Source organism: Protopterus annectens, chromosome 5.part0 (assembly GCF_019279795.1).
Source record: "Protopterus annectens isolate FY-2018-M chromosome 5.part0, PAN1.0, whole genome shotgun sequence".
In the NCBI taxonomy this organism is placed as follows: Eukaryota; Metazoa; Chordata; order Ceratodontiformes; family Protopteridae; genus Protopterus; species Protopterus annectens.
This window is the reverse complement of record NC_056735.1, coordinates 1,301,141,975-1,301,160,871: the sequence shown is the minus strand read 5'-3', so window position 1 is coordinate 1,301,160,871 and position 18,897 is coordinate 1,301,141,975. Positions and strand designations below refer to the sequence as shown.

The 18,897-nt window shown below is 37.7% G+C and overlaps 1 protein-coding gene across 1 annotated transcript in view; it reads left to right on the top strand.

Annotated features, from left to right (window-relative positions):
* Nucleotides 1–18,897, top strand: part of LOC122801635 (putative defense protein Hdd11) — a 377,533-nt gene that overhangs the window by 338,304 nt on the left and 20,332 nt on the right. The window contains exon 4 of the mRNA XM_044071111.1: nucleotides 279–343. Within this exon, the coding sequence (XP_043927046.1) occupies nucleotides 279–343 (65 nt within the window). The remainder of the gene's footprint in view (nucleotides 1–278; nucleotides 344–18,897) is intronic.

Genomic DNA, 18,897 nt, shown 5'->3' with positions numbered 1-18,897 from the left:
AATACTGTTTTTCTTTTTAATTTCCTGTGGTTAATAATGGAATGGTATGTTAAGAATTTATGTTATCAACATGAAGCAAACAAGCTCAAATGTCTGTAATTAATGATGCAGTTGCATCTTTCCTAACCCTTAGAATGTGATATAGCAGTATAGCTTGGAAATTAATTTAATTGGTAGTTGAGGTGGCATTTTTTATCCCATGGAATATTTGCAGCATATTTTCTTTGTGTAGTGTTATTAAATATACATTTATTTTTATTTTTTATTTTTATTCACAGAGCAACTGTTGTCCAAAATAAGGCAACCTTCTGGAAAGGTATTAAATCATCTGAATTAACATTAGGTAAGTAACAGTACATCAAATAATCTATACATAAATGTTTTTATCACTACAGTGAAAAAATATGACTTATCAATTTGATATTTATTTTGTAACTTAATAATGTCAGTGTTAAAATATCTACGTAATATTTTTTTTATGAAAACTTGTATCGTCACTTTCTGACATTTCTCTGTTCTGAGTTTAACAAATATCACATTAATCATGCACACATGGTTTTATTCTTTCTACCACCAGATGATGATGCAGGGAAACTTAAGAGCTTATGGCACTCATACTCCTGTAATACTGACTACAGTAAGACTAGTTAGGGGGCAGGATCCAATGAGGAGTGATGAAAGAGACACACAAGAGACAGGAAGTATGTTACAAGGCACAGTAGTGCATGTATCCATGGATAGGTACAGTTTCCACAGAACTCTCTAAGACAGAAGGATGTAAGGTTTTTAAATGGCTGATGTAGTGGTCGTGGTAGTGGTGGATTTACAAATGTGAGCCATCTGGAGTCAGAAAATTAGAATTCAAAAACAAAGAGTCCATCATGTTTGAGGTTAGACTGTTGTAGTAGATGTACATATATTATAGGATGTTAGCTTCTATGCTCAGCTTAGGGAGAAGGAGAAACAGAGAGAGAGAGATGAAACAGTGCTTCATACATACCAAGGAGGGTTTAGTACTGTGGAACCAGGATATGTAGCACTCCACAAAGAGCTAGAGGTGGCAGGGATCTTCTTGAAGATATATTAGGGCTTTGTCAACATGGGGGTAGACATGGACCTCAAACACTTTAATAGGAGGTGGAGAAGTGTCTTAGGGATGTTATACTTAGCTTGACAACAATGGTGACTGTTACATTAGATGTTGATTGGAGGCTCCTTACTAGAAACCTAGAAACAAGAAGGAATATTATTCACTTTCTTCAAGAGGCTTTTCTCAGAAAGTTTCAAGAACTCATTAGAGATAAGACTGAGCTGTACTAAATGAGCACTAAATGAGGATTTTACTGTCTGAATAGAAACAGAGGGACTTGGTAGCAAATACTTCTAGAAAAAAGAGGGTCTGGATTCAGTAAAGGCTATAGTAAGTGTACAAGATATGTATTCAAGAACATTGCTATCATGTTTTTGGGTTTTCTAGTCACTCAGAAAGATTACACAAAGTGTACATATAGTCTACACTTTGTGGTAAACTTTATGAATCCCTGTCAGTATTTAAAGCTGTAAGAATATCAGTAGGAAAACTAAAATTAGGAGGAAGAAGGTGTGAATTATGTCTGTGTTGTCACATCACACACATGGGGGTGGGGTGCAGTGCTCTCCCATGTTAGTGAGTAGTATGTACAGGACATTTGAGCCTCTTGTGGGTGTGCTGACTAGTTGTTCCAGAACATTTGCATTTACAAAGTCCAAGAACCTCTGAGACAGCATGTTTGTAGTTGTGTATGTTTCTCAGTCAATGATAGGATAATTAAAATTACCCATAAGTAAGGAGCTGGACTGTATGGCGAGTGACTCCAGTAAGTCCAGGTATGCATTATGTTTTCCCTTGTTCCATGGTAGGACTCTACAGCTGGCTATGATGTGTTAGAGAACTTTGTCTATAGTTAATTGGGCATGGAGTAGCTCAAGTCATAGTTTTTGATCAGTTCTGAGGTGTACTTGTCGTTAATGAAGATGATACACCTCCTCTTTGGGTTCTTTCATGCTCAGTTTGTGGTCTGAACATATGGAAGGCTTTGTAGCCATGCATGGCCTGGGTGCTTTCTGTGCCTTTAAAGCATGTCTTGGTGACTGCACAAATGTCAGCATCTTCCAAAGTGAGGAGTGCTTCCAAGGAGTGTAGTTTCTTATTTAGACACCGAGCATTAAGCAGCAGTACCCTGAGTTTATCTAGAGAGAATTTTGTTATGTTGGGAGGTTTGCTATTTTGAAACTGCCTGAAAAAGGCACAGTGGAGGTGGGGGGGCTAATGCCTTTGCTATTATCCAAAATCCTGGAGGAGACAAGTGCAGAACATCTCTGCAAAGTGGCATGACCTGTCGACTATCTCTACCCAGGCTGACAAATATTGGATCCTGTTGGACTGACACCAGAAGCTAAGCCAATTGTTAAAGTCAATCATTTTTGTTTGTATTGTGGCATCATCCTTGGAGAAGGTAGATTGCTGCTTAAGGCTAGGCTTATACTTGCCTGTGCACATAATCTGAAAGCTCAGTCATGTCTATCTTCATATTGTCCAGTGAGGTACATCTCAAGTCACTCACCCCCCACATGGACTGTGATGGAGTCAACTTGTGGTTGAGTGACTTGAGGGTTTGAGTGACTAGATGAATTCTGGCACCTCACAAGTTGCTAACTGTAACCCACTCCTTATCCAGTCTGGTGAGGGGAATATTCATGTGTCTCACCATGGAGTCACTTATGATCAGTATATTAGGTTTTGTGATGTTACACCTTATGGGCTTATTTGTTGAGACACTGGTGTATGTCTTATTATGTGTTGTGTTTTTTTTTGCATTATTACTGGTTTCTGTTTAGGAGGCCTCTGATCTTTTGGTAAGTTACTAGTGACTACCTCCGCATATGTGTTGTGTCCTTACCTAGTATGGGAAGTGTGTGTGTGCTGACAACCTGCTTGGCATTTGATTTGTCCTTATGTGAGAGTCTTGCCACCAATTTCATAGTGTAACTACATCTCTCACATAAAGTATTTGTTTGTTTCAGGACTGAGTGGCTGTCAGCATACATGACACAATTGCTACATTAACTCAGGATGCCCATGTCTATTAGGCTGGTCAGAGAGATGAAGGGAAACTGCCCATCTTTGATAGCAGGCTCTAACTGTATGTTTTATTAGGGAAGACAATGGTTTAGTTTGATAGGACTGTGCTGGTAGTGCCGAGACTACAACAGGGACCTATACTTTCCACCATTATGTTTGCTTTGCCCAGAATTCTTGTGCAAAGTAGTTGAGAGTTATAGTATCTAATGGGTATCTGACTGGTGCAAAGGTCATGGCCTTAAATTAAATGCAAAAAAATGTATTATCATACCATTCTGCAAAAACACGGCCCCTACTGTTTACCACATCAATAGCAACTCCCTAAGCACACAACCTGCGGTTAGAGACCTGGATATTCAGGTTGACAACAGTCTCACATTTGACTATCATGTAACGGCAGTGGTCAGAAAAGCCTTTTACTTGGTTCATCTCATAAGTAAAGAGATTGCTTCCAGAAAAAAAGGAGGTTATTACCTCTCTGTACTCCTCCCTCATTAGGCCTATAATTGAGTATAACACCCCGTTTGGTATGTACCTCTCCAAACACCTGCACCAACTAGAAAGGCCACAGAAATACCTCACAAAGAGAATCCATGGCCTCCAACACCTGTCCTTTGCAGACAGGCTCAAATCACTATCGCTCTACTCAGTATCGTACAAATTTCTCAGAGGTGATCTGTGTCTTGTCTACAAGGCAATATAATTCCCTACCCTACTAGAGATGCTCCATATCTGTAAGTCTAACTCTTCGTGCATTACCCACTTGAAAGGCCTAAATCTAAAATGCGACATCAACAAAACCTACTGAAGATACAGGTTTGTCTCCCAGAGGCTGCCCCGTCTCTGGAATAGACTTCCCACACATGTCAAACAGAGTACCTCGCTGACCCTCTTTGAGCGCAACCTTGATGAGTGGATAGGAAACCACAAATTTGTTCCAGGGGTTCCACATTTGTCCTCACTGACAGGGGTGACAGGTACTGACTGAGGTTTCTTTTTTGGGGATAAACTCTTTGCTAGGCTTGTAAGGGCCCTAGGGCCATTAGCCTAGAAACCTTCTATGATCCTATGATCCTATGTCCTGCCATTACTAATAAAACTCCCCAAAAGACAAAACTCCATCCCTGAAGATCAGGAGTATCTGCTGTTCTTAAAATCCCAGATGAGAACTGAGGCCAGTCACTCTGGGCCACTGATCTCTAGCATTTACCTTGCTCATGTTCATTCAGTAATTACTGGCTTTATACTAAAAGGGTCTTATCACAACCCTATTTAGCATAAACGACATAATCTGAGAATTAATTATCTTATATTTTCTCTTCATCTTCCCCAAACGGCAGCAGCTTTTGTGGGTCACCACACAGTCAATGATGATCAGAGCCCCACTCATGGCTGAGGACATTACTGGTGCATATAAATGGCTACAGCATTAGCTTCAGTGGAAAGAACACCTGCCAGCAGGATTTAACTAAGTCAAGAGCAGTATGTCAGTGGTTAAACATTTGATGAAATTATGGAGCCTACTAATTGTCAAAACACTATTACTACCATTAGAGATATCTATGAACTTTAAAGGAGAAGAAATTGTGCCAGTCCTTGGAATTCTTCATTCTAAGAGCTATTATTATGCACCTGGTTTATTAAATACACAAAATTACTGTACTAGCTTTTGATGGTTTGACAAACATGTAACAAAGTATCAGAATAAAAAAAGCTTGCTGAGGTTGGGGGCCCCCAGGAGCCCTACAACTGCTGGGTTCACTGGTGCCTAAAACGATGTATTGTGTTTCATAGACAAGTAGGGAATAGAAGTAGATATCCAAGCTTTTCTCCCGTATCTCTCTCACACACACACACACACACACACACACACACACACACACACACACCACATGAAGATCTAGGAACAATAAATATTTGCCAATCTGCATCTCTTTAGGAGAAGCGGAGAACTGGATTACCCTGGGAAATCCTGTGTGAACACAGGAGAAAGATATGCAGATTCTATACAGAAGGTGCCCCCAGCCAAGAATTGAACTGGAGAACATCTTGTTGTGAGGCAACAATGCTACTCACTGTGCCATTTTACCACTGTGAGGCAAGCTAAGGTATATCATGAAGCTCTCTAAAGGGCAACAGCACTTATTTATTAAATATGTTTTATTTTTCAACAAATAAGTACTGATTTCTAAACAAGTTGTAAGTGCTTGAATATCTTGAAGTCTCAAATGAAATTAGCTACAATTAGATTTTAATAAAAAACAAACGTGTTTGCAGATAGGCTAAGAACTTGTAATGAAAATAAAAATACGGTAAGCGCTTTTGCTAAATCCACTTCTTCAAACCATACATATAATTAATCAACCAATCAATTATATATTAAAATTAAAATCAGCAAATCCAATGAAAAAAGTTTCTAAAATCACATGATACAATAAAATCAGTACAAACGCGGTCTTCTACATTTAAGCCTAGGTTTTAAGGAGGCCTTGTCATTCAAGCCCCTTCTTTATCTGCTTATAAATTTAATATCCAAAACACTTCTTTATCTTCTGTAATATTACAAATATCACCCAATCGACCATGGTCTTCTATCTTTTCTATTACTTTCTATTTAAATTTATGCTCGTATGATGCCTCTATATGTTTAGCTAGAGAATTATTGAGACTACATTGTTTAATATCTCTCATATACTCCCTAAATTTCTCCATTAACTAAGGGTCTGTCTTTCCTACATAAAATGTATTACATGCTGAACATTAGATGTTCTTTTTTCTTGGTTTTAAGGAGCCTCAGCCAGCAAATTACGGTACTCAGGAAGTACCAGTTTCTCCTGCGGAATGGTTTAATGTTCCTTAATGATGGGAGGCATCTTACCCACTTATGGATGGAAAACTTTTGCACCTCACTACAAAGATCATTTCCTATAGATACATAGATTCATAGGATGATACTAGGCTATTGACCTGGAGGCTCTTATAAGCCTAGCCAAGAATTTTGCCCATGTTCCCTCAAAATCAGCACCTGTTTCCCTTGTCCAGCAGGGACACAGGTGGGATCCCAGGGGTGTATTTTCTGTTTCTCATCCAGTCGTCCAGGTTCCTCTTAAAGAGGGCTAGAAAGGTACTCTGCTTGAAATGGAGAAGGAGTCTATTCCACAGATGGGTGAGTCTTTGGGAACCAAATCTATCCCGTCAACAAGTTCTATTAATGTCACAGACCAGGTTGAGGTCTCGCTTGTTGGTAGCATGAGTGGAGTTTGACTTACGGATATGCAGCAACTCTATCAAGGCTGGTTCTGAGATGGCCTTGTATGCCTGACACAGGTCACCTCTGAGCAGTCTGTACAAGACTGATTAGAGGGACAGGGCTTTTAGCCTATCTGTATAGGAAAGGTATTTGAGACCCTGGATTTTCCTGGTCAGGAACCTCTGAGACTTCTCTCCAACTGCTGCATGTGCTTGGCAGGTACACATTGTACTTGCTAATGGGTCTGATAAGGGAGGAGTACAGGGATGTTATGACCTCCTTGTTCCTGGATGAAATACCCTTATTTATGTGGTGGGCCATGTAGAAAGCCTTCCGTACAACGGAGGCAATGTGGTGGTCAAAAGTCAGGTTGCTATCAATCTGGGTGCCCAAGTCCCTCACAACTGATTGCGTGCTTAGTACCCTGTTATTAATGTGATAATTAGTGGGGATGCCATTTTCTCCAAAGAGGATAATCAGAATCACATTTACTGACCAAGTATGCATGCATACAAGGAACTTGACTCTGGTTTCAGTGACTCTCCAAGTATGAATTACATAAATGACATAATACAACATTAAGAACAGGACAAATGACATGCATGCAACTATTGAGAACAAGACACAAAAGTAAATATACATATACATATACATACAAGGTGCAAAGTGCAACTAAGTGCAAGAAATACTGAAATAAACTCTGAAAGAAACAAGTAATAACAATATGTAAACAATACTGCAGAATCCTCAGAGGCTTGGGAAAAAGTGTACGTCAGCATAATAAGCTGAGTTAGCCATTTATGAACTTGATGGCCTGTGGAAAAAAACTGTTCTTATATCTACCTATTTTGGTGAGTATTAATCTATAATGCCTGGCTGATGGTAATAGTTCAAAAAGATGGTGGCCTGGATGTGAAGGGTTGGTGATGATTTTCCCTGCCCTTTTTGTGACTCTGGAATAGTACAGGTCCTGTAAGGAGGGCAAACTAGCACCAATGCTATTTTTGGCAGACCTGAATATTCATGTAACCTATTTTTGTCATGATTAGACAGAGATCCAAACCACACTGAGAACAGACTCCATGACTGCGCTGTATAGAACTGAATCAACAGTTCCTACAGGAGGGTAACCATCCTCAGCTGTCACAGAAAGTATGTTCACTGCTGTGCCTTTTTTATGATGGACCCTACATGGGTCTCCCACTTCAAGTCCCGGGAGATTATAGATCCAAAAACTTGAAGGATTCCACAACTGACACAGCAGTATTAAATATGAAAATGGGGGATAATAGTGTGGTACCACTCCTAAAGTCCACTGTCATCTCACCAGTTTTAACCATTTTTTGGCATTCAGTTTGAGGCCATGCCTCTTGGAAGATGTTCACATCACTAGTGGAATTTAAGACAGCACCCAGCTTGTAGTCATCTGCAAACATGGTCAGCCACAGACCACTGGTTTTGGCTTGCACCTCAGAAAAGTATATCCCAAACAGTAGAGGCCCCAAAATCTATTCTTGGGGTACGCCGCTTGTTATGGATCTACTACTAGAGGTGGCTTCTCCTATTTTAACTGTGTGGATTCTATCAGTGAGCCAGTTAGCTACCTATCTGGTAACATATGGGTTGATGCCTAGCTGGAAGAGTTTACCTATTGTGCCCAAGTGGGGAGTAGTGTTGAAGTCTTTGGCTAGGTCAAGGTAGGTGGAGTGCACTGTCTCCTCCTCATCCATGGCTTCGGTGACTGTTTCAAAGAAGTCGACCAAGTTTAACCCCTTTGACAAAGCCAAACTGTGTAGGGTGAAGCATTTGGAGGTTGCCAATGTCCTTGTTTGTAACAGCCATGATAATGCATTCCATGGCCTTGCAGATCAGGCTAGTTAGGCTATATAAATATTAGGCTTATAAATATGTATACACACACTACACACACACACACACACACACATATATATATATATATATATATATATATATATATATATATATATATATATATTACAGACATGTAGAGCATTTACCAGAGAGATACAGTATTATATTTCTAAAGAGTAGGAAGACATTGCATTGACATATCAATATATATGGCACTTCTACAAATCTAAAGGAAGCACTTAATAGCAAGTTGTAGTGACATTTCCAATAAACTAGTTGAAGTAGTCAAATCAACAAATGGCATAAATAACACTTTATGGAGGTAGTTCAAAATGTAACTTTGTAATGTTATAAGAGTATACAAGTTACTATTGTCCGTGAGAGTGCAAGATAAAGTAGCAAGACTACTGACTGTGGAAAGGAGCATGACTACTGAATGTGGAGAAAGACACAGGAAGTGAAGAATTAAACAGGAAAGGTATGTAAGGAAGAGCTACCTGGAGTACAGATTCTTATATTGGAGATGGCAGAGATGAAACAATATGGGGCAGAATAAAGCAGTAGTGGAGAGGAGATGGTTGCTGAATTGAAGTGGGTAAGTTAGAATTACACATAAAAATTAAAGTGACAAGAAACAGCAGTTAGGATGTTAAGAGGAGAACAAATATAAGAGAGACAGATGATGTTTTTTGTGAGAACACAGAGATAAGACAATGGTAAAAAATATTTAGTAGTTATGTGGGGAGATTGGGGCCAAGTTGAGAGTTGAGCAGATAGGGGTAACAGAGAAACTTTATATATTAGGAGTTATTAACCTGTTGTGGAAGAGAAGCAGAGCTAGTGGTTGGAAAAGTATTCTTTTGGTGAAGATCTGAAGTGGTGAAGGTAAGGTGTAGACCTTATAGAAGTAGGGCTTGTGTTCCAGGATTCGGCTACACAGTTGGAATGCAGACTGAGTCCTATAGTTTTTGTGGTTCGGAGATGGCAAGGGGATGCTTATTGATTGATTAAAGAGGATGATTCAGAAGGTAATAATGGAGAGTGCAACTGATAGCTGAGCAAGTGTATGTATCATTTAATGAGTTAAAACAAGCGGAGTATGGATCAGATGGTGGGGAATTTCAAATCCAACTTAATGTTCCTAGTACTGAACAGTGATGGGTTTGGTATAGTTTCTTGGGTGTGAATCTTGCAACCCTGTTCGAGCTTAGCTTTTATGGTAACCTAAAGATTTGTCAGGATAGGAGCTCGATACAGAGGATTTGGGTATTAAATATATGGTAACTAGTTACTTTAGTAGAATTTTTAAGGAATTTAGTAATATGCAGTATCTCTAGTTTTTGATGGGTTTTCTTTATGCTGTTTTGCACATGTAGGTCATAGTTAAGGTTATCATCTGTTGTCACTTCTATTAGTTTTGTATAAGAGGTAACTTCAATTTCAGTATTGCTGAGAGAGAAGATTTTGAAATTTTGTTTTCATGAATATGACATCTGAAGAAGAAAAGAAGTAACTTTTTTGGGTTAAGCAGAAAGTGGCTGTTACACAACCAACTTTCAGTAATGTTAAAGGCACCTTGTGTAATCTTTTCCAGGTGTGTTGGGTTATCAGAGCAGGATAAGAGCAGAATCCTTAGCAAATTGCATAACAGAAGCTTGTTGGAAGCTGTATGAAGGTTATTAATGAAATTATTAAAAAATAGAGATCCAAGAATAGAACCTGTGGTACGCTAGTATTGACAGGTAGGTAAGGAGAGAATGTAGAATGCCATTTAACAAATTGGTATATACCAAACAAATAATTCTTAAACCGTTGAAGAGTAGATTATGATAGACCCGAGGAAGACAGTTGTAGGAAGATGTTTTGGTGAGAAACTGTGTTGAAGGCTTTCAGTAAGTGTAAAAATAAAACCAAACATACATTTGCCATTGTCTTTGGCTTTATTTATAGTATCTGTGAAGGCTGATGTGTTGATGAACTTCTTTCTGAACATAGTTTTTGGTAGTGGAAGGTAGAGGTGAATCAGAGTAACAGAAGATGAAATTCACAGTCAAGGGAGCAATATTTTCCAAAAAGTATGAATTAAACAGATGTGCAGTTTCACAGAGAGAATTGTTGAGGACAGAATTAGGAGAATTGATTGCACCTGGGTATAATAGTTCATTGATGAAGAACGAGAATTTCTTAGAATTGTACCTATATTTTTTCTATAGGTCATTGTAGTACTGCTTCTTAGCTAAATTAACTTTTTAAATTTTTTTTCAATTTTTGTGAGACTGCAAAGTTCTTTAAATTGGTGTAAATTTAGAGGTATCTTACTTTTTATCCATTCTTCCCATGCCTTTTCGTATTATGCATGATATGGTTAAAAAGCCAGGGAGAATAGTTAGACTTTACTCTTTTTCTTCTTAAAAGTGCTAAGCTATTTACAGTAATCAGAAATAGGTTGTTAAATTTATATGTAGCTTTATCAAGTGGAATAGTTTTCAAGACAAAAGGAAATTAAGTTAATTGTAAAGGTATCCAGGTTAAATTTAGAGAAGTTATGGGACATTTTAAATAGGTAGTGTTTGGCATATTGGGTAATGAGTCTGTTGGCATATGTTGGGAGATGATCAATGAGGGAATCAGAGGATTCCAGTGGAGATGGAATTAGTAACCACTATGTCACAGCCCATCCCCTCATCATAGCTTCATCAGTCTCTCTTCTCATCTATCCAAAATTAACACTCCTTATAACAGTCCAAGTAGCCCCATCCATTCTCACTTTCCATAATAGTATACTGTTCAGTCTTAAATTTAGCAATACTTTCATAGTTAACTGCACTACTACTAACAAATCATACTATATTTAATTATCAACTACTCCCCCTTTCTAATTTTTCCATAGTTAAGCTGCTTCATGTAATATGACATTATCTTTTATAATGTTATACCAATCTTTGCTATATACAAGCCTGTGTCTATTTCTAAGGAATGTTCAACATTGTATATACCTGTGCAAGCTTTATACATGCTCTGCTTCTAAATTATGTTTATATAAGCTATTACAAAGTTTTTTCTCTCATATATATATATATATATATATATATATATATATATATATATATACACACTTACCTATATTTTGTATTTCTTCTGAAATCATGTAACTGTATTTTATGTATATTGTCAAAACTGGTGTTAAAGTTGGAGCTTTTCTCCCAGGGCCTCTGCTGAAAAAGGGTTTATCCCAATCAGACCTTCCTGGTGAACAAAGACAGATAAAAAATAAATAACTAAATAAATAGTAGGATAAGAGACCATTATTCAATCAAGAATATAATCTGGTTCTATGTTCTCTCCCACGAGCTAATTACATTGAAAATAGCAATTTTGATATCAAATTTACTTGAACAGCACAGCTGTTTAAAATAGATTTTTGGATATAACTTTAACAAAACTGATAGATTGTTACATATGTGAAATTTTGTACAGGAAGCACATGCCTAAGAATGCCCTCCCAATGGCTGACAATTCTCGCCCTTTAAGCAAGTGAAAAAAAATAACTGATTTCCAGTCTGTTTTCCTTAAATGTGTATGTTCATCTGTTGAGGGCAATGTTAGCTTAAGTTATTTGAAACAAAATTTTATACCCAGCAGTATAAACCTGGGGTGATTAGCATGACCATGCAAAAAGTGCAGGATCATTCAAGGGGTGAGCTAATACAATATAATCATAACATAGATAATTTCAGGAGACCCATGCATCTGGTATAATCCCAGTTAGTCTCATTGGGGGTAATATATAATTATTGACCATGGGATGGGTAAGATCAATCTATAACCAAATGGGCTAAATGTAGACCTTTCCATGGACTTCACCATATCCTTTAAAAATATTTGAAAGGTGGTAGATAAGGTGATATATCAGCTTAAACATTTAAAATCTCCTGTTATTATTAGAAGCTAAGGCATCATTCGGAAATGCACTGCTGCCTAAACTTGAATATTCCTTGCATATTATCTCATTAAACTCATTGTACTGTATCAACTTACTACATATAACTGCAGTCAAAATCTGTGCGTCTCACAGACACTTGAACCTACCATTTCTGCTACTTCAGGAACAAAATGTCTGTCAGTGACAGGAAATACAACTCATTTGTTACCAACATCATTGTTTGCACTAATAAAAGAATGTTTATGCCCTTTCTCATCCTCAAAACATATAAAAAGAACATTTTTAAAAAAGGGTTTAAGTTTGGGCCTGTCATTAAGCAGGACATAGTATGTGTTATTACATTTTAAACTGTTTGTCAGATAGCTTAACCTTACATGTTTTTTAAGTTCTTCTCCCCCTGCCCCACCAGTAGTTCCTTGGTTTTGAAAAGGAGGAATACATTTGTACCACTTTGCTGTCCTATGATTTCTATTTTCGAGAGTTTCTGAGGATAAATTCAGACGTTTCTTGAAAAACAGTGGTAAAGTAAAAGACAATGTCTGAAGAAAGAGAATTGTTGGTACATATTAAGGACAACAAGGAGATCCATGTTATGAAACCAGATAAGGGCGGGGGGGGGGCTTAAAATAAGTATTTATGTATTTTTACACTTTTAAGAAGCATAGCATTAAGTTTTATGTCTTTTATGTCTGTTTTATATGTATTTGCATTTGTGTTTCATATATATATTACTTTAAAAGGTTGCTACACTTGTTCTTGATAAGGATTTTTATTGGTTAAATACCTTTTGAGAGGTATATTTAAATAGATTTGTTTCCCGTGTTCTGATTTTATTTCTAATGATGCCTTTACTGAAGGTGAAAGTGCTTAGAAATTAAACTATACTTGTTTATTCAGCTGTGCTGTTTCCAGTCCATTCATTTCCGTTGTGGTCTGCTGGAGGAGTCTGGTGTGTTTGTTTTGCCACTGGAGTTTCACCTTATGTTGGGCAACCTACAAGTGGTTACTAGTCCTTTCCAATTTTGTCAAGGAGTGCATGGTCTTCTTTTGTATCCAGCTAGTTCCTAGTTGAGGGATTGTATAGGAATCCAGCTAGTATCCATGCGGTTAACATGACCAAACCAACTTAGCCTTCTTTCCATAATGATATTTTCAAGTTTCCGTTGTTGCATTCTTTCTCTGACACTCTCATTTTTTATTTTGTCCTTCCACAATATTCCCAGAATGCATCTTAACCATTTATGATGAGCAGCCTCAAGTTTTCTCATGGCTAATGCTGTGACTGGCCATAACTCAGCGCCATATAAGAGTGTAGACAGCACCACAGCTTGGTATAGCTTAACCTTTGTGGACAGTGCAATGCTTTTTGATCTCCAGATTTTAGATAGTCTGTTGAATTCTGCACTTGCTTTTCCAAGTCTAGCCAGCACTTCTTTCTCACAGTTACCTGTGTGAAAGATGAAACTGCCCAGGTAGCAGAAGTTCTCTGTCATATCTAATATTGATCCTGTAGCAGTTATGTCTTTGTTGTCATTCTATGCTTTGCTGACCAGCACTTTGCATTTGTCAGGATTCATTTTGAAGCCTACTTGTCCCCCCATTTCTCCACTGATATGGTCATTGTCTGCATTCCACTCCATGTTGTATCAATTCGAGCTATGTCGTTGGCAAAGTCCAAGTCACATAGCTTGTTGTCATTGACCCATTCCAGTCCCACTGAGCTTCTGTGTAATGCTTTCCGTATAACCCTTCCAATAACTATTGTGAATAATAAGGGAGACAGTATGCATCTGTATTGTACACCAGTGGCCACTGTACTCATTATTCACCTGAACTGTGCACTTCCTATCTTGATACAGACTCTTTAAGTATAATGAATTTTGGAGGAATCCCATATTCTGTCAAGATGTGCCATAGTGTGGTCTGTGTATGCAGGCAAAGGCTTTTTTGAAGTCCACCAAGTTGACAATGACTGGTTTCTTCCAAGCTGTTGCTTTTTCTATAATTTGTCTTACTACAAATATCTAGTCAGAGCAGGACTGACCTGATCTAAATCCAGCCTGTTCCTGTCTGGGTCTTTCATCAACTGCTCCTTTCAGTCTATTCAGTAATACACTGGCAAAAACTTTGCTGGTACTGACAACAATGTGATTCCACTCCAATTCTTGCAGTCTCTAAGCTCTCCACTCCATATTCCACTGATGACATAGCATAGTTAAGCAACTCTGATTGTATCTGGTCTGTTCCAGGAGCTTTTCCATTCTTTAGTTTGGCTATGGCTTCCTTTACTTCAATCTTGCTAATATCTACCAAGTTTACATCCAGAATCATTGTTGACGCTTGTCTGTCATTACCAAAGTCATGCAGATCGTCTGGTGAGGGGTAGTTTAGCATAGATTCAAAATGTTGTTGCCATTTCTATAATTGTTCCTCTTGATTTTTTTGCAGGTTTTCCATTTGCTAATTTAATATGTAGTCTGTTTATTCTTGTCCATGAGTTTTTTGGCAACACTATATAATGCCCTAAAATTTCCAATCAGTGCTGCTTTTTCTGCCTCTGTTGCCAGTTTGTCAAACCATAACTTTTCGTCATTCTTGCACATCTTTTTGACCATTTTATCTTTCTGATTATATTCTTCAATGACAGTGTCTAATGACTGGTTTGGTATGCCTGCTCTCATCTTTGTTTGCAATCACATCATGCATCAATGACTTTCAAAGTTTCATATATTATCCACGCTTCTTTTATTTTGCCTCTCTTCTACCCAATTGTTGCTTCTGCTCTCTTTGATGATTGTCTTGAATTGTTCCCATTGCTGTTCAACATCGTCATCTAATCTCTGTAGGGCAGAGAATCAGTTTTGGACCTTGATCTTGTATTTGATTTGTACATCAGGTGACTTCAACATGTTGGTGTTAAATCAAGGAGATACTGGCTTTTTCTTTCAGTTTTAAAGTGTTGTTTTCATTGATGCCACCACAAGGTAGTGATCAGATGTGACATCAGCTCCCCATTGTACTCTAACATCTTGAAGCATACTCACCCACTGATGAGATATGCAAATGTAATCAATCTGATTTTTCCGTGTATTCCTCGTGTGAATGCCATGTTGCCTTATGAATGCCTTTGTGTTCAAATATGCTGCCCCCAACTTTAAGGTGATTGTCACTACAGAACTGCAGTAATCTATAGCCAGTATCCGTTCTGTTTCCTAAAACAGCGGAGCCAATGACATGTTCAAATCCCTCTCTGTTGCTTCTAATTTGAACATTAAAATCACTCATAATTCTAAGGTCATAGCTGGGAATTGAGGTCATCACACATTGCAGCTGTTCATAAAATTCTTCCTTTTCAGTATCAGTGGTGGCTTCTGTTGAAGCATAAACTTTTAGTAACATTAGTTTGGTGAAACAGCTCTGTAGGAATACTGAAATAGTTCTGTCGCTTATTGGTTCCCAACTGACTAAAGTTTTTGATGCCTCCTTGTTTGTTTGTTTTTTTTGTTGTTCTTCTTTCGGCTTTTCCCGGTTAGGGGTTGCCACAGCGGAACTCTGGTCTGCTAATGATTGGCAGTAGATTTTTTATGGGTGCCGAGGTGCCAACTCGACGCTCAACCTTCAATGAGGGCACGCCCATTCTACGCATGTCTTTCGAACGCCACTCAACTGTGGGGAGGACATGCAGACTCCACACAGAAGGCGCTCTAGCCAAGAATCGAATGGGAGAACATCTTGCTGTGAGGTAACAACGATACTGCTGCACCACTGCTGCTTACTGTTTGATGCCTCCTTGCTAAGCAGTAATGCCAACTCCATTCTCATGCCTATCACCACCTGAAAACAAGGGTGAGATCTTCTAAAATAATCTTGCCTGATCCAGTCCTTCACATTTCACTAGTTCCAACAACCAATAGAATATAACACTTCATCTCGTGTATGATTTGTGCCAATTTACCAGTGCTGTACGAACATTCCAAGTGAAAGTACATGTAATGGATTTAGCAGTCAGGATTTCCATCATCGAGGACCTAACTTTCTTTAGGCTTTCATCAGATCCCTACATCAAGTTACAATTTCTGTGGTTCAAAGATGTTGCAATTGGGCTTTCTCCTGCCATGCTGAGTTGAACTGAGTTTTGTTTTCTTGTAGTTTCTGTTGCAGTATATATTTTTATCTGAGAGAGTTACAAGACCCCTGCAGAGCCTGTTCTCCAGAACGGAGTACCACCTGTATTGGCCACCCATTTTTCAGGGTTCTTGCTGAGCTGTCCACCTTGCATAGCACCCTAGGTGATTCTTCGGTCATGTGACCTTCACCATGATAGCATAGACTCAGCAGACAGTCCCCTTCTTGGAATGTAAACCCCTCCACTTCTATGAGGTACAGGTCAGATTTTAGAAAATTTTAGAGGAGTTATAGGCAGTATAAGATGTCAAATTAATTGGTGACAAAAAAAAAAAAACAAACAAACTGTATTTGTGCTGAAAGATAAACCTTCCCCAAAATACCTTTCCCATGCAGGGTCTTTACTACCTCAACTTCCTGCTTTATATAATTCACTCTATGCCACTGCCAGTCATACTGAAGAGGAATGGATTAACTGACATCACCACTGTATGTGCTGTCATAGACCTGGCCATTAGTCAGCTGACTCCAGTAAAGAGGGTCAAAGGTATTCAAAAACAAATGCTGATATCACAAATGCATGTGTTGGTGCAAATGATAACTGTTTTGAAACTTATACATGAATGTACTTAAATAGTGTGTTGAGAAGTCCAGAAATCTTTCAGCATTTAAATAACTGAACATGCTGACACGGAAAATGTTTTTGCTACTAGAGTGGACCGATCAACTTGTACAGAACAAGCAGAGGTAAATTATTTAAAACAGTATATTGTGAGGATAAAAAAGTAATATAAAAATGTGCAGTTGTCTTAAATATGAAAGAACTACCAAATGGCTGTTTCATTAGTTGTCAATAATGAAGCCATCAAAAAAGTTATTGAAAGAAATTGAGGAAAATTTGAAGCCTTTGATAATACAACTTTCCCTATACCTCATTAATTCACAAATCACTTTTTTTCGGACATAGAATAATAAAATTCTTGTCTTTTAGTCAATAAAGTAGAAATTCACTTTGCAAAGTCAAATATAAAAGCAACTATAAGCGTACACAAAGAAAATCCAAAGTAAATATGTTTAGCCAAAGAAATGGCTTACATAAAAAAATTTAAAAACTTTCCTGGAGCAATCACCACCAGCAACTAAAGATTTGCTTAATTTCTGTGTACCTTTTTCTCCAGACAACTGTTGCACACCCTCATGTATCAAAGGGCAAACAATTTATTATTATCAAAAAGAGGGCAGACACTGGCACGAGCTTTTCCAATTCATATAAAACAATACTTATAGTATTGATACTAAGAACATTAAATGGCTGAAAAAAATTTGAATTAATTTTGGAACTGTGAGTATTGAACCTGTTTTAATTAAAAAGAAAATTAAAGATCTAATGAGTTAACTAGAAATGGATTATGAACTTTAAGTGGTGTCCTTTCTAGCAAATGCACTGCAACTTTAACCTGCAGATTTTTTCTTAGTGCTGTTACATTAATATTGGTTCAGATCTGGTCTTTCCTATTTGAATAGAGTATATGGGGTCAGGAAACAGTTCTACTATAATTCTTCGGGTAGGTTATATTGCTATCAGCTGCAATTGCAAAGGATTCTCTGTGTGTCTGCAAATCTATAAATAGATGAGCATATTTATGTAACTAGAACCAAACTAGCTAAAAATGTGCTTTATACGTATTTGACCAATTATTTAAATTTTAGGAAGTTTCAACTTTTACAATATAGACTACATTAGGCTAGATATAGGGATGACTTTGATAACTCATTTAAACAGAATGAGTTGTAGTGATAGCTCATTGTTAATAATGCACTTTACCTTCCCCTCCTGATTAATGACTTTCTTGAGTTAAAAGCATTCCTAAATTAAGAGTTGCTAAATATTACAGCAAATTGTACACATGTACTTTTCTGTCTGTTATTGCTGTGATTATATTTTACTGTTTACCTTTTCAGTGTTGCTGCCATTGACTTTTGATGTGTTGCATAGTTTATGTAAGTGTAACTAGCTAAGGAATTTTGTTTCACTGCATTGAGTTGTGACATTATTATACAACACCCTGAATTTATTTATACTGCACTTAGTAGAAATGTTTTTACTTAGAAGAAGTGTTTTGTCTACGCAGAGATGAAAGCACCTATTTCTTGTATAAAATGTATTTTGTATACTCCAAAGTTCCAGAAAGTATATTTTCTTTTGGCATTTGTAGTTACAGCACAGTGCCAGCTTCCCAATGCATTTAGAATACATTTTCTCACATAACTGACAAATTCCTGAAGTGACAGGAACTGGATTACTTTGATGCTGTAATGTTATTATAGACTTAGGTATATGCACATGCATCAGAGACTATCCATGTGCAACTAACTGTGGGTAAAACTGCCTTCCAGTTTATAGCCTGCTACAGACCACCCTCCCAAACACAGGAACCCCACTTGGCCTTCCTGAGAATACTGGAAAATATGAAGGTCTCTCCAAACACCATTATATTGGGCGACTTCAACTACCCAAACATAGACTGGGAGCATTACTCTAGCTCCAACACCCTAGCCCAAAGGTTCCTAGAATTTATAAACTCA